The sequence below is a fragment of the Heptranchias perlo genome, chromosome 12 (genome assembly GCF_035084215.1).
Source record: "Heptranchias perlo isolate sHepPer1 chromosome 12, sHepPer1.hap1, whole genome shotgun sequence".
NCBI lineage: Eukaryota > Metazoa > Chordata > Chondrichthyes > Hexanchiformes > Hexanchidae > Heptranchias > Heptranchias perlo.
Window position 1 is genome coordinate 21,349,720 of NC_090336.1, and position 22,742 is coordinate 21,372,461.

Consider the following 22,742-nt stretch of genomic DNA (forward strand, 5'->3'; position numbering starts at 1 on the left):
CTGGCGAGCAAAATAAAGGAAAATCCTAAGATGTTTTATAAGTATATTAAGGGTAAGAGGATGACTAGGGAAAAAATAGGGCCCATTAGGGACAAAAATGGCAATCTGTGTGTGGAGCCGGCAGATGTAGGAGGGGTTCTAAATGAATTTTTTGCATCTGTTTTCACTATGGAGAAGGACGATGTAGACATAGAAATACGGCAGGGGGACGTGATATACTCGAACATATTAACATCGAGCGGGAGGAGGTATTGGCGGTTTTAGCAGGCCTAAAAATGGATAAATCCCCAGGCCCAGACGAAATGTATCCCAGGCTACTGTGTGAGGCAAAGGAGGAGATTGCGGGGGCTCTGACACATATATTCAGAACCTCTCTGGCCACAGGGGATGTGCCAGAGGACTGGAGAACTGCTAATGTAATACCATTATTCAAGAAGGGGAGTAGGGAAAAACCGGGGAACTACAGGCCAGTGAGCCTAACATCAGTGGTAGGAAAATTATTGGAAAAAATTCTGAAGGACAAAATTAGTCTCCACTTGGAGAAGCAAGGATTAATCAGGGATAGTCAACATGGCTTTGTCAAGGGAAGATCATGTCTGACTAATTTGATTGAATTTTTTGAGGGGGTGACTAGGCGTGTGGATGAGGGTAACGCAGTGGATGTGGTATACATGGATTTCAGTAAGGCCTTCGATAAAGTCCCCCACAGGAGACTGGTCAAGAAGGTACGAGCCCATGGAATCCAGGGTGCCTTGGCACTTTGGATACAAAACTGGCTTAGTGGCAGAAGGCAGAGGGTGATGGTCGAAGGTTGTTTTTGTGACTGGAAGCCTGTGGCCAGTGGGGTACCACAGGGATCGGTGCTGGGTCCCTTGCTGTTTGTGGTCTACATTAATGACTTGGATATGAATGTAAAAGGTATGATCAGTAAGTTCGCTGATGATACAAAAATTGGTAGGGTGGTAAATAGCGAGGAGGATAGCCTCAGTCTGCAGGACGATATAGATGGGTTGGTCAGATGGGCGGAACAGTGGCAAATGGAATTTAACCCGTAAAAGTGCGAGGTGATGCACTTTGGAGGGACCAACAAGGCAAGGGACTACACAATGAATGGGAGGACCCTAGGCAAGACAGAGGGTCAGAGGGATCTTGGTGTGCAAGTTCACAGATCCCTGAAGGCAGCGGAACAGGTAGATAAGATGGTAAAGAAGGCATATGGGATACTTGCCTTTATTAGCCGAGGCATAGAATATAAGAGCAAGGAGGTTATGATGGAGCTGTATAAAACACTGGTTAGGCCACAGCTGGAGTACTGTGTGCAGTTCTGGTCGCCACACTACAGGAAGGATGTGATCGCTTTGGAGAGGGTGCAGAGGAGATTCACCAGGATGTTACCAGGGCTGGAGCGCTTCAGCTATGAAGAGAGACTGGGAAGATTGGGTTTGTTTTCCTTGGAGCAGAGGAGGCTGAGGGGGGACATGATTGAGGTGTACAAAATTATGAGGGGCACAGATAGGATGGATACTAAGGAGCTTTTTCCCTTCGTTGAGGGTTCTATAACAAGGGGACATAGATTCAAGGTAAAAGGCGGGAGGTTTAGAGGGGATTTGAGAAAGAACTTTTTCACCCAGAGGGTGGTTGGAGTCTGGAACTCACTGCCTGAAAGGGTTGTGGAGGCAGGAACCCTCACAACATTCAAGAAGCATTTGGATGAGCACTTGAAATGCCATTGCATACAAGGCTACGGACCAAATGCTGGAATATGGGATTAGAGTCGACAGGGCTGATGGCCGGCGCGGACACGATGGGCCGAAGGGCCTCTATCCGTGCTCTATGACTCTATGACAAAGTGAGATTGCCAAGTAGTGCTGAATTTATTTTACAATTTGGTGTCATAGGCCTATGCCTATTAGGAATTGGATTAAAATTGTGAAAACTCATTTCATAAAAGACCTTTACAACTAACAGACACTTTCATTCCATCATAGAATCATAGAAGATTACAACATGGAAACAGGCCCTTCGGCCCAACATGTCCATGTCGCCCAGTTTATACCACTAAGCTCGTCCCAATTGCCTGCACTTGGCCCATATCCCTCTATACTCATCTTACCCATGTAACTGTCCAAATGCTTTTTAAAAGACAAAATTGTACCCGCCTCCACTACTGCCTCTGGCAGCTCGTTCCAGACACTCACCACCCTTTGAGTGAAAAAATTGCCCCTCTGGACCTTTTTGTATCTCTCCCCTCTCACCTTAAATCTATACCCCCTCGTTATAGACTCCCCTACCTTTGGGAAAAGATTTTGACTATCTACCTTATCTATGCCCCTCATTATTTTATAGACTTCTATAAGATCACCCCTAAACCACCTACTCTCCAGGGAAAAAAAGTCAGTGTGAGTTGGATTTGTACCCAGGTCCAAGGAGGAAGAGCTGCTGGAGGCTAACCCACTATGTCTCCCATTTTCTCTCCACCACTGTTTTTGTGACCCTCCCCTGGTGTCCCCGTTGTCCCTCCCTCGTTGTTCCTAAGCTCCCCCCTCCAGTAGTACTATGCTATTCCTCCAATGTTTCCGTGCTCCTCCCCAATTCTTCCTGTACCTTTCCCAAACGTTATCCATGACCCTTCCTTTACCCCTCTTCAAGTGTTTCTTTAACTCCCCCCAGTATGACCTGCACTACCCCTGCAGCGCTCCCTGTGACACACCTGGTGTTACCTGTTCCTCTCCTATTGTTCCTTGGGCCCCGCCCCCAGTCTCACCTGGCTCCTTTGCTGCCGTGTCCTGGGTTCTGTCGCGGTGGCTGGTGGATGTCGGCTGTTGTAGTCCCGAGTGCGGCGGCTCATCATTGATTGACGTTCAAGGACTCACCGGCCAAGACTACAATCCCGGTGTGCAGAGCGTGGGTCGCAGGCGCGCTGCCTGCAGGAGTGACTGCACCTGCCGCACTCGGGTAGAGAGAGGGGAACAGTCAGGAAGCTGCAGGAACACGTTCCTGGCAATCAATTCACAGAGAGAGAGAGTTTGAGACAAGTGACTCGTGTTAAAATCAGAGCTTGGACTGGGAAAATTGCAACAGAAACTATTAGCCATAATTCAACTAGTGGATTTGCGGCAGGTACTTGTACACTCGGACTATTACTACTTGGATAGCACTGCGTTGGATCTGAACGTTGTGCATTTATGTGTCTAGAAGACATATGCGTCTGAGTTTAAAACGGAGACTCACCTGGATTCAATACGCGTTTGTGATCCGTGTTCCATCTAGGTCACCTGGATAGCACATAGAGTTTGACATTTTGCAATACTTGGACTGGTGCAGGAATATCCCGCATATCAGAGTGAATTTATGCCTGTTGTCTATTTTCTGAAACACCTGGACCTAAATCGGTAGTCCGTCCTATGGCACATATTGTGAGGGAAAAAACAGCAACAACCATCTTAAAAGAGCGCACAGAAAAAATGTGGGAGAGCAAGCATTTTGCCTGGGCCAGAGGTTCCTGTTCATTACTGATACTGTGTATGCTGATTAGCAGAGCTGGAAACGCTGAAGGAACTGGCCTGCAGAGAAGTGGCATCTCAAAACCAGGTGAGCTCAGCAGGTAGAACAGGCCTCATCGATGTGGTATCAGTGTCTGGCCGTCATTTTAGTGTCAAGGTGACTTGTGCCTCTTGTATGAATTTCCAGGAGAATGCAAACTCAGTAAGAAACCTTTGTGTTTAAAAAAAAAAAGCAAATGTTGGAAATCTTAAATGGAAGCAGAAAGTGTACAGAGCAGTCCATCAGATTCTTAAAAAAAACAACTTGCATTTATATAGTGCCTTCAATGTAGAAAAACAGCTCAAGGTGCTTCACAGAGGTGTAATCAGTGAAAAATGAATGCCAAGCCAAAGAAAGAGATTTTAGTGGGGATGATGAATAGCTTGGTCAAAGAGGTAGGTTTAAGACTAGTCCAAAAGGAGACAGGTTAATATATCAGGTGAAGCCCCTTGGCCTGAATTGGCTCAATCACCGACTCTTCAGGCTCACATACGAATGTTTCCCCATCCAATTAAAAGGAAGAATCATAGTTCTTAGCCTCTGAGCACAGTTCAAAGTATGATAAAGATAAGTCTTGGGGGTGGGAGGGGGGGCTAGTGCAGTTCAGCATGCACTTTAGCTACTGTAGGTCATTTTAAAAAGCATTTAGGGGTGCTGTCAATAATGTCACACAGACTTTCCCTAAATTGGCCACCACCTTTTGTGGAGGGCTTATGAAGCTAACCTCTTAAGTTCACCTCCCTGTGCTGCTGGCCAGAGACCATGGCATTCAGATGTTTGATGCAGTGCGCTATGGAGAATGTGCCTCCACTTCCCTCCTTACAATGAAATCCAGCATCTGAAAGCACTGTGTTGGTGCGCCACTCATTACACGTGTCACAAGGATGCTAGATTCTAACCTCGTAAGGTAGTTCTGCTACAAGTGGCTATGGCAATGGGTTAGGGAAGGGTTCCTGCTTCTGATTGCTTCCCCTCACTAAGTGTTGCTGGACAGTGTGTGCTCTGATGTTGGATGATGGATTGGACGTGGTCGTCATGCCGTTAGTGGTTGAATATCCTGCCAACTCTCATTGCCTGAAGAATGGCCACAGGGATAAAGTACTTGGAGGGTTGCTGGTCATAGAATCTTACAGCACAGAAGGAGGCTACTTGGCCCATCATGCCTGTGCCAGCTCTATGAAAGGCTATCCAGTTGGACCCACTCCCCTGCACTTTTCCTTTAGCCGTTCAATTTTCTCCCCTTTAAGTATCTATCTAGTACCCTTTTGAAAGCTACAATTGAATCTGCTTCCACTACCTTTCAGGCAGTGCATTCCAGATCATAATAACTCGCTGCATAAAAAAAAATTCTCGTCATCTCACTTCTGGCTCTTTTGCCAATTGCCTTAAATCTGTGTGCTCTGGTTACAACCCTTCAGCCAGTGGAAATAGTTTCTCCTTATTTACTCTTATTAAAACACTTCATGATTTTGGTGTCCATGGAACCATATTTCAGCAAGATTGGGCACCTTCAAAAGAGTTGGGGAGAAAATTTAAAGAAAAAGGGGAGGTTTCAGACCTGGGATAGAGGATCCATACATCTGTCACCTTGAAGCAGTATTCGGAGTGACCGTGTTGGTATCATTTGTTTTTGATAGATCCTATCAAACTTAACCTGAAGCAAGAAAATGCTGGAAATACTCAGCAGGTCAGGCAGGATCCGTGGAAAAAGAGAGAGAGTTAATGTTTCAGATCGACAACCTTTCCTCAGAACATCGTCGGTTCTAATGAATGGTCATCGATCTGAAACGTTAACTCTGTTTCCTTCTCCACATATGTTACCTATGTGTTATATAAGACCTGCTGAGTGTTTCTAGCATTTTCTGTTTTTATTACAAAATCAGTCTGGTTGCAAATGCTAATGTGGTTTTTGGATTGTTTCAGCTGGTATTCTCTTATCCAGTTATAAGCACAGAATCAGACTCCAGGTCTGAGTGTATTACATTTCAAAGTATGATAAAGTAATATTGCTGGTCGGGGGGCAGGGGTAGTGCTAATGCTGCTCAGCATGTATTTTTGATATGTGAATCTAACCCCATTTAGGACATACTGTAGATTCTGTAATTCATTTTTTAATAACTTGTTCAGATTCGCTCTCGATAATATAAGATCATAAGAAATAGGAGCAGAAGTAGGCCACACGGCCCCTCGAGCCTGCTCTGCCATTCAATAAGATCATGGCTGATCTTCGACCTCAACTCCACTTTCCCGCCTGATCCCCATATCCCTTGATTCCCTTAGTGTCCAAAAATCTATCGATCCCAGTCTTGAATATATTTAACGACTGAACTTCCACAGCCCTCTGGGGTAGAGAATTCCAAAGATTCACAGCCCTCTAAGTGAAGAAATTCTTACTCATCTCCGTCCTAAACGTCCGACCCCTTATCCTGAGACTGTGCCCCCTAGTTCTAGACTTTTCAGCCAGGGGAAACAACCTCTCAGCATCTACCCTGTCAAGCCCTCTCGGAATCTTATATGTTTCAATGAGATCATCTCTCATTCTTCTATACTCCAGAGTATAGGCCCATTCTACTCAACCTCGCCTCAGAGGACAACCCTCTCATCCCAGGAATCAATCTAGTGAACCTTCACTGCACCGCCTCTAAGGCAAGTATATCCTTCCTTAGGTAAGGAGACCAAAACTGTACACAGTACTCCAGGTGAGGTCTCACCAAAGCCCTGTACAATTGCAGCAAGACCTCCTTACTCTTGTACTCCAATCCCCTTGCAATAAAGGCCAACATACCATTTGCCTTCCTAATTGCTTGCTGTACCTGCATGTTAACTTTGTGTTTCGTGTACAAGGACGCCCAAATCCCTCTGAACACCAACATTTAATAGTTTCTCTCAATTTAAAATATATTCCGTTTTTCTATTCTTCCTACCAAAGTGAATAACCTCACATTTCCCCACATTATGCTCCATCTGCCACCCTCTTGCCCACTCACTTAACCTGTCTATATCCCTTTGCAGACTCTTTGTGTCCTCACAGCTTGCTTCCCCACCTAGCCTTGTATCGTCAGCAATGGATACATTACACTTTGTCCCTTCATCTAAGTCATTAATATAGATTGTAAATAGCTGAGGCCCACGTACCGATCCTTGTGGCACCCTGTTAGTTACAGCCTGCCAACCTGAAAATGACCTGTTTATCCCTACTCTCTGTTTTCTGTCTGTTAACCAATCCTCTATCCATCCTAATATATTACCCTCAACCCCATGAGCCCTTATCTTATGTAACAACCTTTTGTGTGGCACCTTATCAAATGCCTTTTGAAAATGCAAATATACGACATCCACTGGTTCTCCTCTATCTACCTTGCTAGTTACATCAAAATACTCCAGTAGCTTTGTCAAACACTATTTCCCTTTCATAAAACCATGTTGACTCTGCCCAATCATATTATGATTCTAAGTGTCCTGTTACCACATCCTCAATAATAGGTTCTAGCATTTTCCCAACTACTGATGTCAGGCTAACTGGTCTGTAGTTCCCTGTTTTCTCTCTTCCCTCCCTTCTTGAATAATGGTGTTACATTTGCTACCTTCCAATCCACTGGGACTGTTCTAGAATCTAAGGAATTTTGGAAGATCAAAACCAATGAATCCACTATCTCTGCAGCCACCCTTTTAGAACCCTAGGATGTAGGCCATCAGGTACAGGGGATTAGTCGGCTTTTAGTCTCCAGTAATTTCTCCAGTACTTTTTCTTTATTAATATTAACTACTTTAAGTTCCTCACTCTTATTTACCCCTTGGTTCCGCAATATTTCTGGTATGTTTTTTGTGTCTTCAACTGTGAAGACAGATACAAAATATTTGTTTAACGTCTCTGCCATTTCCTTATTCCCCATTATAATTTCTCCTGTCTCCGCCTGTAAGGGACCCACGTTTACTTTCGCTACGCTTCCTTTTTACATACTTGTAGAAGCTCTTACAATTTTTAAAAAATATTTCTTGCTAGTTTACTTACATATTCTATTTTCTCCTTCTTTATCAATTTTTTGGTCATCCTTTGCTGGTTTCTAAAACTCTCCCACTTCTCAGGCTTACTATTCTTGGCAACATTATAAGTCTCTTCTTTTAATCTAATACTATCCTTAACTTCTATAGTTAGCCACGGAGGGATCACGTTTCCCATGGGGTTTTTAATTCCTCAATGGAATGTATATTTGTTGAGAATTATGAAATATTTTTTTAAATGTTCGCACCTGCTTATCTACCGTCATATCGTTGAATCTAATTTCCCAATCAAACTTAGCCAACTCACCCCTTGTACTTATGAACTCAATATGAAATTCATCATATTATGATCACTCTTCCCCAGAGGATCCCTTCCTATGAGATTACTAATTAACTCTGACTCATTACACAAGACAAAATCTAAAATGGCCTGTTCCCTGGTTAGTTCCACAACGTAGGAAACTGTCTCGAATGCATTCCATGATCTCATCCTCCAAACTACTTTTGCCAATTTGATTTGCCCAGTCTATATGAAGATTAAAGTCCCCCATGATTATTGCATTACCCTTGTTACAAGCTCCTCTTATTCCTTGATTAATACCCTGTTCAACAGTGTAACTACTGTTAGGGGGCCTATAAAGTACTCCCACCAGTGTTTTCTGCCCCTTGCTATTTCTTATCTCCACCCACATCTATTTTTTAATCTTCTGAGCCAAGATCCTTTCTTACTACTGTCTTTATGTCATCCTTTATTATCAGGGCTCCACCCCCCACCTTTCTTTTCCATTTTGTTTGACTTTTCGAAAGGCTAATTGCCCTGGAATATTTAGTTCCCAACCTTGGTCGTCTTGAAACCACGTCTCTGTAATGGCTACTAGATCCATATATCATAGGGATTTCCTCAAATTAGGGTTCTGTGCAAGTAGTCTGCTCTGCTGGCCCAGGGGAAACCTCCTGGTGGGAAGTTCATCCTGCTAGGCAAGGATGCAGCTCTTCAGGCACTTGCAGAGAGCGATTGGTTCTCTGAACCGTGGGAACAGTGTTACATGCTCTCAATTCCCAACACTCCCTCAGGCAGTTCACTATTGGCTCATGCAGCACCTACGATAGTTCCCCCACCCCCACATCTGTCTTCTCCGAGAATCTATCTATTTTAGTTTGAGAGTCTGCGTGGTATATCATATGAGCAATGAGAGAGGAGCTTACAGTACTGAGCTGTATCATGTGAGGGTGAGTCAGATACTGGCAGGTGGAGCAGTATTTACACAACACCTGCTGCTCGGTTATATTTATGCATTATGGCTCCAGATAATGGAAAGGTACAAAGTACCTGTGTACAGAACTTCACGTCTGACCAGCTCAGATGTTAACCCTTTCACCAATAAGCTGGATGCACTTTCTTTTTCTTTGATTTTTCTCCCTTCTACCCAGAAGTCACTGACAGCTAAATGATGGACATTTATTTTCAGCATGGTAGAAGGACCTATGCGGAACAGTTTGCACCTATAGACCACCGGAATGTTCTGAACGTCCATGTCCTGTGATGTGTAACAGCCTGCTCATCACCAACACTTAATCCAGGGCTTCGTGACAGGCTGTGACTAAGGAATATGCCTTCCATGAGGCTGCCTCCCTCTCCAGGGCTCTTTGAGAGATCATTGTAAATTGATTTTGAATGTGTATTTTGAATGTCGCTAACGTTTTAGTCTTTGTTATCACGCCTGGTAAATTATTCCAAATATTCACCATTTTTGACTGAAGAACTTTTTCCTGGTATCTGTTCTAAATTTACTTTTCACTAACTTTTAGCACAGATTTTTAAAAGGCAGAAACTTCTAAAAGAGTCTTCTCGACACCCATTTTCAGTGCTTGGAGAAATTTGAATTTATCAGGACCAGTCAGCATGGATTTTATTAGTAACAAAAAAAGGTGCATGGAATTGGAGGAAATCTTGTGACATAGGTTAGTTATCAGTTGGGAGGTAGTAGACAGAGTAGGGATAAAGGGAATGTACCCTGATTGGCAGGATGTAACAAGTGGTGTCCACCAGGGATCTGTACTGGGACTTCAGGTTTTCATCATGTATATCAATGACTTGGATGAAAGAATGGAGAGTTATATATCCAAGTTTGCAGATGACACTATGTTAGGAGGCGCAGTAAGTTGTGTAGATAGAAGCAGGAAGTTACAAACGGACATACACAGACTCAATCAGTGAGCAAAACTGTGGCAGATGGAGTTCAATGTGGGGAAGTGTGAGGTCCTCCAATTTGGATCCAAGAAAGACAAGTCGGAATATCTTCTTAATGGCGAGAGACTAGGAACTGGAGGAGCAAAGGGTTTTAGGTTTCCACGGTACACATCACTAAAAGCTAGTGCACAGGTACAAATCTGAAATTTTCAGACATGTAATCGACTGATTTTTATTAGGTAAGGGTATCAAGGGAATTGGATCAAAGAGAGGTAAGTGGAGTTGAGGTACAGATCAGCCATGATTGAATGGCAGAACAGGCTCAAGGGCCTGAATGGCCTACTCCTGTTCCTATTTCTAAAAGTGCTTCACCAACCTTACAGAATTATTTGTAGAAATAATAGAGGCCAGACAAAGAATAAGAGACAATTTTTAAAAATTCATTCATAGGATTGTGGGCGTCGCTGGCAAGGCCAGCATTTATTGCCCTTGAGAAGGTGGTGGTGAGCCGTCTTCTTGAACCGCTGCAGTCCGTGTGGTGAAGGTTCTCCCACAGTGCTGTTAGGTGGGGAGTTCCAGGATTTTGACCCAGTGATGATGAAGGAACGGCGATATATTTCCAAGTCAGGCTGGTGTGTGACTTGGAGGGGAACGTGCAGGTAGTGTTGTTCCCAAGTGCCTGCTGCCCTTGTCCTTCTAGGTGGTAGAGGTCGCGGGTTTGGGAGGTGCTGTCGAAGAAGCCTTGGTGAGTTGCTGCAGTGCATCTTGTAGATGGTACACACTGCAGACACTGTGCGCCGGTGGTGAAGGGAGTGAATGTTTAAGCTGGTGGATGGTGTGCTAATCAAGTGAGCTGCTTTGTCCTGGATGGTATCGAGCTTCTTGAGTGTTGTTGGAGCTGCACTCATCCAGGCAAGTGGAGAGTATTCCATCACACTCCTGACTTGTGCCATGTCGATGGTGGAAAGGCTTTGGGGAGTCGGGGGGTGAGTCACGAGCCACAGAATACCCAGTCCCTGGAATTAAAAAAATGAGTATCAGTAATGGTAGCCATGAAACTACCGGATTGTCATTAAAAACCCATCTGGTTCACTAATGTCCTTTAGGGAGGAAACCTGCCGTCCTTACCCGGTCTGGCCTAAATGTGACTCCAGACCCACAGCAATGTGGTTGATTCTTAATTGCCCACTGAAATGACCTAGCAAGCCACTCGGTTGTACAATCTCACTTTAAAAAAAAGTCATAATAAGAATAAAACCGGATGGACCACCCGGCATCGGACCACTAGGCACCGGACACGACAAAGGCAAACCAAGCCCAGTCGATTCTGCAAAGTCCTCCTCACTAACATCTGGGGACTTAAGCCAAAATTGGGAGAGCTGTCCCACAGACGAGTCACGCAACAGCCTGACATAGCCATACTCACAGAATCATACCTTTCAGCCAATGTCCCAGACTCTTCCATCACCATCCCTGGGTATGTCCTGTCCCACTGGCAGGACAAACCCACCAGAGGTGGCGGTACAGTGATATACAGTCAGAAGGGAGTGGCCCTGGGAGTCCTCAACATTGACTCTGGACCCCATGAAATCTCATGGCACCAGGTCAAACATGGGCAAGGAAACGTCCTGCTGATTACCATCTCCCGCCCTCCCTCAGCTCAAAACTGGGTATCCATGAGGCACTGTGGGCCATCAGCAGCAGATTTGTATTCCATCACAATCTGTAACTTCATGGCCCGGCATATTCCTCACTCTACCATTACCAACAAGCCAGGGGATCAACCCTGGTTCAATGAGGAGTGTAGAAGAGCATGCCAGGAGCAGCACCAGGCGTACCTAAAAATGAGGTACCAGCCTGGTGAAGCTACAACTCAGGACTACATGCATGCTGAACAGCGGAAGCAACGTGCTATAGACAGAGCTAAGCGATTCCACAACCAGCGGATCAGATTCAAGCTCTGCAGTCCTGCCACGTCCAGTCGTGAATGGTGGTGGACAATTAAACAACTAACGGGAGGAGGAGGCTCTGTAAACATCCCCATCCTCAATGATGGCGGAGTCCAGCACGTGAGTGCAAAAGACAAGGCTGAAGCGTTTGCAACCATCTTCAGCCAGAAGTGCCGAGTGGATGATCCATCTCGGCCTCCTCCCGATATCCCCACCATCACAGAAGCCAGTCTTCAGCCAATTCGATTCACTCCACGTGATATCAAGAAACAGCTGAGTGCACTGGATACAGCAAAGGCTATGGGCCCCGACAACATCCCAGCTGTAGTGCTGAAGACTTGTGCTCCAGAACGAGCTGCGCCTCTAGCCAAGCTGTTCCAGTACAGCTACAACACTGGCATCTACCCGACAATGTGGAAAATTGCCCAGGTATATCCTGTCCACAAAAAGTAGGACAAATCCAATCCGGCCAATTACCGCCCCATCAGTCTACTCTCAATCATCAGCAAAGTGATGGGAGGTGTCCTCGACAGTGCTATCAAGCGGCACTTACTCACCAATAACCTGCTCACTGATGCTCAGTTTGGGTTCCGCCAGGACCACTTGGCTCCAGACCTTGTTTACAGCCTTGGTCCAAACATGGACAAAAGAGCTGAATTCCAGAGGTGAGGTGAGAGTGACTGTCCTTGACACCAAGGCAGCATTTGACCGAGTGTGGCACCAAGGAGCCCTAGTAAAATTGAAGTCAATGGGAATCAGGGGGAAAACTCTCCAGCGGCTGGAGTCATACCTAGCACAAAGGAAGATGGTAGTGGTTGTTGGAGGCCAATCATCTCAACTCCAGGGCATTGGTGCAGGAGTTCCTCAGGGCAGTGTCCTAGGCCCAACCATCTTCAGCTGCTTCATCAATGACCTTCCCTTCATCGTAAGGTCAGAAATGGGGATGTTCGCTGATGATTGCACAGTGTTCAGTTCCATTCGCAACCCTTCAGATAATGAAGCAGTCCGTGCCCGCATGCAGCAAGACCTGGACAACATCCAGGCTTGGGCTGATAAGTGGCAAGTGACATTTGTGCCAGACAATGACCATCTCCAACAAGAGACAGTCTAACCACCTCCCCTTGACATTCAACAGCATTACCATTGCCGAATCCCCCCACCATCAACATCCTGGGGGTCACCATTGACCAGAAACAAGAGCAGGTCAGAGGCTGGGTATTCTGCGGCGAGTGACTCACCTCCTGACTCCCCAAAGCCTTTCCACCATCTACAAGGCACAGGTCAGGAGTGCGATGGAATACTCTCCACTTGCCTGGATGAGTGCAGCTCCAACAACACTCAAGAAGCTCTACACCATTCAGGACAAAGCATCCCAATTGATTGGCACCCCATCCAGCACCCTAACCGTTCACTCCCTTCACCACCGGCGCACTGTGGCTGCAGTGTGTACCATCCACAGGATGCACTGTAGCAACTCACCATGGCTTCTTCGACAGCACCTCCCAAACCCACGACCTCTACCACCTAGAAGGACAAGGGCAGCAGGCACATGGGAACAACACCACCTGCACGTTCCCCTCCAAGTCACACACCATCCCAACTTGGAAATATATCGCCGTTCCTTCATCATCGCTGGGTCAAAATCCTGGAACTCCCTTCCTAACAGCACTGTGGGAGAACCTTCACCACACGGACTGCAGCAGTTCAAGAAGGGCGGCTCACCACCACCTTCTCAAGGGCAATTAGGGATGGGCAATAAATGCTGGCCTCGCCAGCGACGCCCACATCCCGTGAACGAAAAAAAAATATGGCTGGCCCAGTTAAGTTTCTGGTCAATGGTGACCCCCAATGGTAATGCCGTTGAATGTCCAAGGGAGGTGGTTAGACTCTCTCCTGATGGAGATGGTCATTGCCTGGCACTTGTCTGGCACGAATATTACTTGCCACTTATCAGCCCAAGCCTGGATGTTGTCCAGGCCTTGCTGCATGCGGGCACAGACTGCTTCATTATCTGAAGGGTTGCGAATGGAACTGAACACTGTGCAATCATCAGCGAACATCCCCATTTCTGACCTTATGATGAAGGGGAGGTCATTGATGAAGCAGCTGAAGATGGTTGGGCCTCGTACACTGCCCTGAGAAACTCCTGCAGCAATGCTCTGGAGTTGAGATGATTGGCCTCCAGCATCCACTATAGCTTGAAGGGGCAAGAGTTCTGCATATCAAATAAGAGTAGTGCAAGAGTGTGGACCTGAGCAGGAAGGCCCAGGGACCAATCCCTGTAACAAGGTGAAATCAAAAACAAAACAGAAAAAAATGATCAAGGACTGGCGTCACAGGACAGCAGGTAGGTGATTGGTTGGTGAGTCTTACTGGGTTTTTTTGCTAAGCTGGGGTAGTGGTTTAAACTAAGAACTAGGAAACTATAACTTGCTATTACTTTATTAAATTAATAACTTAAACTAGAAAAACTAATTAGTTAATAAAACTAAAAATATCGAGTGAATATAAACTTTAACTAATTAAATATATAAAACAAGCTTAGCTAGGGATGGCAGGACAGGTGGTGTATTGTGACTGCAGCATGTGGAAGTTGGTGGAGACCAGCGAGATCCTGAGCAACCAGATCTGCAGTAAGTGTCTGCAACTCGAGGAACTTCGGCTCATAATTTTTGAGCTAGAGCCTGAGCTGCAGACATTGCGATGCATCAGGGAGAGGGAGAGTTATCTGGACACTTTGATCCAGGAGGCAGTCGTACCCCTTAGGTTAGGTAGTGGTTTAGATTTGGTCGGTGGTCAGCGACAGGAGGATGTGACTGTGAGTCAGGCAGGTATAGGGACCCAGCATGCAGTGGTGGAGCAGCCTCAACCTTTGACCTTGTCCAATAGGTACAAAGTACTTGCTACCTGTGTGGATGAGAGCAAAGACTGCAGGGAGGAAGGGCAAGTTGACCTCGGCACCGCGGTACAGGAGGCCATTCAAGTGGGGGGAGTGAAAAAGAATGTGGTAGTGGTAGGGGATAGTATGGACAGGGGGATAGACATTGTTCGCTGCAGCCACAATTGGGAGTCCCGAAGGCTGTGTTGCCTGCACGGTGCCAGGGTTAAGGACATCTCCCCGCGGCTGGAGAAGAACTTGGAGCATGAGGGGGAGGATCCAGTTGGCGTGATCCACGTAGGAACCAATGACTTAGGTAGAACTAGGAATGAGGTTCTGCTGAGGAAGTTTGAGGACAAATTAATAAGCAGAACCTCAAAGGTAATAATCTCTGGATTACTACCTGAGCCATGCGCAAATTGGCACAGGGTCAAACAGATCAGAGAGTTAAATGCTTGGCTCAAAGAGTGGTGCGGGAAACGGGTTTCAACTCATGGGGCACCGGCACCAGTACTGGGAAAAGAGGGATCTGTTCCTTTGGGACAGGCTGTACTGAAACTGGGCTAGGACCAGTGTCCTGGCGAATTGAATAACTAGGGCAGTAGATGGGGTTTTAACTAAAAGGGATGGGGGGTGGTTTTTCAGGTAAGGGTAAATTTATAAATCTAAAGAGAAAAGTGAAGGCCATAGAGCAGGGTAGCGATTTGGGTAAAGACAAGCAGAGTGTGTCAGGAAGAGACAGAGTTTAACGGTAATAGTGCATCAGTGAATAAGGTTAAGTCAGGGAAAAATAGTAAAAAGTTAAAATTAAAGGCTCTTTATCTGAATGCACAAAGCATTAGTAACAAGATAGCTGAATTAGTGGCACAAATAGAGATAAATGGATTTGATCTAGTAGCCATTACTAAGACGTGGTTGCAAGGTTGGGAACTAAATATTCCAGAGTACTTGACTTTTCAAAAAGACAGACAAAATGGAGAAGGAGTGGGTGGTGTAGCCCTGATAATAAAGGATGACATAAAGAAAATAGTGAGAAAGCATCTTGGCTTGGAAGATCAGGAAGTAGAATCAGTATGGGCAGAGATAAGAAATAACAAGGGGCAGAAAATATTGGTGGGAGTAGTTTATAGCCCCCCCCCCCCCCCCAACCCCCCAACAGTAGTTATACTGTTGGACAGAGTATTAATCAAGGAATAAGAGGAGCTTGTAACAAAGGTAATGCAATAATCGTGGGGGACTTTAATCTTCTTATAGACTGGGCAAATCAAATTGGCAAAAGTATTTTGGAGGACGAGTTCGTGGAATGCACTGGAAACAGTTTCCTAGAACAATATGTCGTGGAGCCAAGCAGGCAACAGGCTATCTTAGTCTTGTGCAATGAGGTAGGATTAATTAGTAATCTCATAGTAAGGGTTCCTCTGGGGATGAGTGATCATAATATGATAGAATTTGATATTCAATTTGAGAATGACGTACTTAAGTACGAAATTCGAAACTTAAACTTAAACAAAGCTAATTACATAGGTATGAAGGGCGAGTTGGCTAAGGTTGATTAGGAAATTAGATTAAAAGATATGACGGCAGATAAGCAATTGTGAACATTTCAAGAAATATTTCATAATTCTCAACGAATATACATTCCATTGAGGAATAAGAATTCCACAGGAAAAGTGATCTATCTGTGGCTAACTAAAGAAGTTAATGATAGAATTAGATTAAAAGAAGAGGCCTATAATGTTGCCAAGAAGAGGATCGGGAGAGTTTTAGAAACCAGCAAAGGATGATCAACAAATTGATAGAGGGAGAAAGTAGAATATGAGAGTAAAAACTAGCAAGAACTATAAAGAACAAATTGTAAGAGCTTCTACAAGTATGTAAAAAGGAAGTGTAGCGAAAGTAAACGTGGGTCCCTTACAGGCGGAGACAGGAGAAATTATAATGGGGAATAAGGAAATGGCAGAGACGTTAAACAAATATTTTGTATCTGTTTTCACAGTAGAAGACACAAAAAATATACCAGAAATAGTGGGGAACCAAGATGAGAGGGAGTAACAATGTAATATTATTAAAGAAAAAGTACTGGAAAAATTAATGAGACTAAACGCTGACAAATTCCCTGGACCTGATGGCCTACATCCTAGAGTTCTAGAAGAGGTGGCTGCAGAGATAGTGGATGCATTGATTGTGATCTTCCAAAATTCCCTTGATTTAGAACGGTCCCAGTGGTTTGGAAGATAACAAATGTAACACCGCTATTCAAGAGAGGAGGGAGAGAGAAAACCGGGAACTACAGGCCAGTTAGCCTGACATCAGTAGCCAGTAAAATGCTGGAACCTATTATTAAGGACATGGTAACAGGGCACACGTGCAGTAAAACCTCAAAATCGCGAATTTGCACATCCTGTGGACAAAGACTACGAAAATACTTACCTCGTGGTCTCCAACGTCCACTTGCTCCATTTTAAATTTTTTCTCAGTTCAGCACTGTGATATTAGCACACCCTCCTCCGTACCGATAGACTCTGTGGGAATGGAAGCCGCACCCACAGAATCTGTCAAGAAGAGAAGTCACGCCCAAAAGCAGGCAAATAAACTCATTCATTTAAAGTGGACTTGTCTATGTTCGTGTAAATAAAAATTTAACATACTTTATTATAAAAAGCCAAACAAATTTAATTTAATGAAACTTACAGAAGTTTTTTTTAAAAAGTAAAATTTTAAATCAAAATTTTTTTTAATGGTCAAAAAATATTAAAATAAGGGTAATTTGACATTCCACATTTTTAAAATTTAATTTTTTGTTGTTTTGCAGTCATTAACAGACACCGCGCTTTTAAAAAGTAGAGTAAGGCTGGTATTTTCCAGCATACCTTTTGGTGGCGTAAGTATCTTCGTTCCAGCTGGGCAGATGGGTAAGTTTATGAATGTTTGCTGATTTTATTGATTGTAGCGTAGCTGGCCCTTTAATTCGTACCTGTCAAACCGCTGGCGAACCAGTGGGAGCAAGTTTGCGATTTTGGGGTTTTACTGCGCATGTGCGCATTCGCTAACTTGCACAATAGATTTGCCGGCAGTTGGAGAGGATGCCATCATGGAGCGGTGCCCACAGGTGAATAATTTCTGGCCCGTTATGATTAGGTAGAGTCAACATGGTCTTGTTTGACAAATCTATTAGAGTATTTTGAGGATGTAACTAGCAGGGTAGATAAAGGGGAACCAGTGGATGTCGTATATTTGGATTTGCAAAAGCATTCAATAAGGTGCCACATAAAAGGTTGTTACGCAGATAAGGGCTCATGGGGTTGGGGGTAACATATTAGCATGGATTGAGGACTGGTTAATAGACAGAAAACAGAGAGTAGGAATAAACTGGTCATTTTCAAGTTGGCAGGCTGTAACTAGTGGGGTACCGCAAGGATCAGTGCTTGGGCCTCAGCTATTTGCAATCTATATTAATAGACTTTAGATGAAGGGACCGAGTGTAATGTATCCAAGTTTGCTGATGATACAAAGCTAGGTGGGAAAGTAAGCTGTGTGGAGGACACAGAGTCTGCAAAGGGATATAGACTGGTTAAGGAAGTGGGCACAGAGGTGGCAGATATAATGTGGCGAAATGTGAGGTTATTCACTTTGGTAGGAAGAATAGAAAAACAGAATATTTTTTAAATGGTGAGAAACTATTAAATGTTGGTTCAGAGGGAATTGGGTGTCCTTGTACAAGAAACACAAAGTTAGTATGCAGGTACAGCAAGCAATTAGGAAGGCAAATGGTATGTTGGCCTTAATTGCAGGGGGGTTGGAGTACAAGAGTAGGGAAGTCTTGCTGCAATTGTACAGAGCATTGATGCAACCACACCTGGAGTACTGTGTACAGTTTTGGTCTCCTTACCTAAGGAAGGATATACTTGCCTTAGAGACGGTGCAATGAAGGTTCAGTAGACTGATTCCTGGGATGAGAGGGTTGTCCTATGAGGAGCGATTGAATAGAATGGGACTATACTCTCTGGAGTTTAGAAGAATGAGAGGTGATCTCATTGAAACATATAAGATTATTAGGGGGCTTGACAGGGTCGATGCTAAGAGGTTGTTTCCCCTGGCTGGAGAGTCTAGAACTAGGGGCATAGTCTCCAGATAAGGGGTCAGCCATTTAGGACTCAGATGAGGAGAAATTTCTTTACTCAAAGGGTTGTGAATCTTTGGAATTCTGCACCCAGGGGGCTGTGGATGCTCAGTCATTGAGTGTATCCAAGACTGAGATCAATTTTAGATTTTTGGATTCTAGGTGAATCAAGGGATATGGGATCAGGCGGGAAAGTGGAGTTGAGGTCGAAGATCAGCCATGCTCTTGAATGGCGGAGCAAGCTGGAGGGGCGGTATGGCCTACGCCTGCTCCTATTTCTTATGATCTTAAAACAGCCATGATCAACATAAGAGGTGAGGGATAACATTAAATTAAAGGAAAGAGCATACAAAAGTGCAAAGAATAGTGTAGATCCAAGGGTCTGAGAGAGGTATAAGAACAGCAAAGGAAGACAAAAAAGATAGAACTACAAAAAGGGAATACGAAAAGAAACTTGCGAGGGATATCAAGATTAACACAAAAAGTTTTTTCAATTATATTAGCAGGAAAAGGGTAGTCAAGGGTAATGTGGGCCCTTTAAAAACAATGTGGGTAATATTGCAAATGAAAATAAGGAAATGGCAGACTTGTTGAATAATTACTTTGTGTCAGTCTTCACAGTATATATCTGACATTCCAGGGAGACTAATAATAAATCAAGGACTGGAACTTACTAAAGTTAACGTAAGCAAGAAAACAGTATTAGGAAAAACCCCAGGGTTTTAAAGGAAGTAGGTGAGGAAATTGCAGCTGCTTTAGCCATAATCTTCCAAAGCTCTCTCGATTCAGGAATTTTCCCTTTTTTAGCTTGAAAAATTGCAAATGTAACTCCATTATTTAAGTACGGTGAGAGAGAGGAACTAGGAAATTATAGACCTGTTAGTCTAACATCTGTTATGGGGAAGTTATTGGAATCTACAATTAAGGACAAATTTGAGCTGATTAGAGAGAGGAAACATGGATTTGTAAAGGGTAGGTCATGTCTAACGAACCTAATTACATTTTTTGAGGAAGAAACTAAAGTAGTAGACAGGAGAACAAATGGATGTAGTTTATATGGACTTCCAGAAGGCATTTGATAAGGTTCCACATAAGAGACTGTTAGCTAGAATTAAAGCTCATGGAATTAAAGGCAAATTATTGACCTGTTTAGGAGATTGGTTAGGTGGTAAAAGACACAGTAGGGATGATGGGTATGTACCCAAATTGGAAGGAAGTGATTAGTGGTGTCCCACAAGGAACTGTGCTCAACAATGCACTATCTCTATTAATGACTTGGATAACACAATGGACCGTATTTTGCTGTTAGTGGTGAACGAACGGCTCCTGCCATTCGTTAGACTTGTACTTGCCTATAGACTTTCTATGAGCTTTTGCACGGCTACTTCCTCTAAATTAGAGAGCCAAAAAGCGCTGCACCCTCTACAGGGCATCTGGGACCTGTGTGAACAGGACAAGCAACTGTGTCTCCCCTTAACCAACTTGAAAGCATCATTAATAAGCCGCGAAGAGACTGAATTAGGAAGTGTAAGTAAAAACAATTAATTGAACGTCAAATCAGGTGCGGGGTAAGAAAAATTAGATTAAAAGCCCGAAATAAGAGACAGAACGAAAAAGTAAAAAAAAAATAAAAATTTGTTTAAATTTTTGTTTTAAATGTCCAACAACAACTCATATCTGAAGGCATGAGATTCCACACTTGCTAAAGTTAATTTTCACTGCCAGAGATTGGCAGTCATTAAGACTTACCACACTATTAAATGAGTACTTATATCAGAATGGACAAGCCCTAACTTTTTTTGGTGAGATTAGTCCATGTCTATGATGTCAGTGCAGGATCATCGTGCTGTTCTATTCATTTGAATGGGGAACCAGACAATGAGATGCCATTTTCGTGGAGCTTACAAAGGAAGATCGCAGCTGGTACAGCAACTTACGATTTCCGCGTTTAACTACACATGTGCACTCACCGGAAGTTGCTATATGATTTGCACAGAAATAATGGTGAGCCCTGTTCGCCTCACCAATACTTTTACAGCAAAATCCAGCCCAATGGAGAGCCGTATATCCAAGTTTGCCAACGACACAAAGATTGATGGCATAGTAAGTAGTGTAGACGAGACCATAACATTATAAAGAGACATTGATATATATTAAGTGAGTGGGCAAAACTGTGGCAGATGGATTTCATTGTAGGTAAGCTTGAGGTCCTCCATTTTGGACTAAAAAAGGATAGATCCGAGTGTTTTATAAATGGTGAAAAGCTGGGAACTGTGGAGGTCCAAAGAGATTTTGGGGTCCACGTACACAGTTCAATAAAATATAGTAGTCAGGTGCAAAAAATAATCAAAAAGGTTAATGGAATATTAGTCTTTATAACTAGAGGGCTAGAATATAAAGGGGAGGAAGTTTTGCTACAGCTATACAAGGCCCTGGCTAGACCACATCTGGAGTACTGTGTCCAATTCTGGGCACCTCACCTTAGAAAGGATATATTGGCCTTGGATGGAGTGCGGCACAGATTCACCAGAATGCTACCAGGGCTCCAAGGGTTAAATTCTGAGGCGAAATTACATAAACTAGGCTTGTATTCCCTGAAATATAGATGATTAAAGGGTGATTTGATTGAGAGTTTTAAGATTTTGAAAGGAATTGATAGAAAGAAACTTTTTCTGCTGGTGGGGGAGTCTAGGACAAGAGGGTGTATCCTTAAAATCAGAACCAGGCCATTCAGGAGAGAAATTAGGAAATACTTCTTCACGCAAAGTGTGGTAGAAGTGTGGAGAACTGTCCCACAAAAAGCAGTAGATGCTAGCTCAATTAATCATTTTAAATGTGAGATCAATAGATTTTTGCTAGCCAAGAGTATTAAGGGACATGGAGTTAGGATACAGATCAGCCATGATCTCATTGAATGGCGGAACAGGCTCGAGGGGCTGAATGGGCTACTCCTGTTCCTATGATAGGGAATAAAAGGAAGTTTCTCAGACTGGAAAGGTGTGGTGAGTGGTGTTCCACAAGATTGTGTTGGGGATGCTCTTATTTACTATCTGATATCTGGATTTAGGAATTAAGGGAGCAATATCGAAATTTGATGATGGCACCAAATTGTGATCATGGCAAATCATGTAGAAGATTGTGAAGGATATGTATATGCTACTGGGATGGGTAGATGGGTGGCAGATGCAGTTCAATATACATTTTGGAAGTAAGAATAAAGAAAGTCAATATCTTAAATGGTAAGTTTTAAATAGAGTTGAGAAGCAAAGGGACCTTGGTGTGCAAATATACAGGTGCTTCTATATTAAAGATGTCAGCACAAGTAGATAAGGCCACAAAAAGGCAAATGGAATCCTTAGTTTGTACCTAGAGCCGTAAAAAAACAAAAGCCTGACCTTTAGTTATGTTCTAGTTGGAGTATTGTATACAGTTTTGAGCACCCTATTATAGGAAGGATATAGAAACAATGGAAAGGAGCAACGTCAATTCACTAGGATTTGACGAGGCATGAGGGGCTATAGTTATCGAGAGATTGGAGAAGTTGGGACTTTTTTTCAACTAGAGCTGAAGAAGGATGACCTGTGATGGGATAAAGATCTTCATGATTATAAAAGGTTTCTGATGAAGTAAATAGTGTTAGGTTGTTCCTTTGGTCTGATCAGTGGATTATAAAGCCTTAGCATAACTTCTGCAGATTTGTATTCTCCTGTTCTGGCCTTATAGCCCAGCAATCTGTCAACTTTTAAAATTATGTCCCCATATTGTAGACATTGAAAGTGATGTGTCCACTATTGCTCCCAGGTCCTTTTCTAAATCTCCCTGTGTTAATTCAGTTCAATTCATTGTATCCTTATGACACCATCTTTTCACCCAAGTGCTGTATTTTAACATGTTAAACTTAATTTACCATTGAACATCCTTATGTTCTGCTCAGGGCCTCCCAGAAGCACAGCAACCTAGATCATCAATCAGACCTGTGTCCCTCCACTCTGTGACACTGTGCATTGATGCTAGACTGTGAGGTGTCAAGCTTTGGCATATTCTTTTCACTAAAATGCC

General features: G+C 43.7%; 1 protein-coding gene across 1 annotated transcript in view; it reads left to right on the forward strand.

Moving 5' to 3' along the window:
* Nucleotides 1-2,820: 2,820 nt before the first annotated feature.
* sigirr (single immunoglobulin and toll-interleukin 1 receptor (TIR) domain) overlaps nt 2,821-22,742 on the forward strand; it is a 79,540-nt gene continuing 59,618 nt past the window's right edge. Inside the window, exon 1 of the mRNA XM_067993757.1 lies at nt 2,821-3,591. Within this exon, the coding sequence (XP_067849858.1) occupies nt 3,405-3,591 (187 nt within the window). The 5' untranslated portion in view covers nt 2,821-3,404. The remainder of the gene's footprint in view (nt 3,592-22,742) is intronic.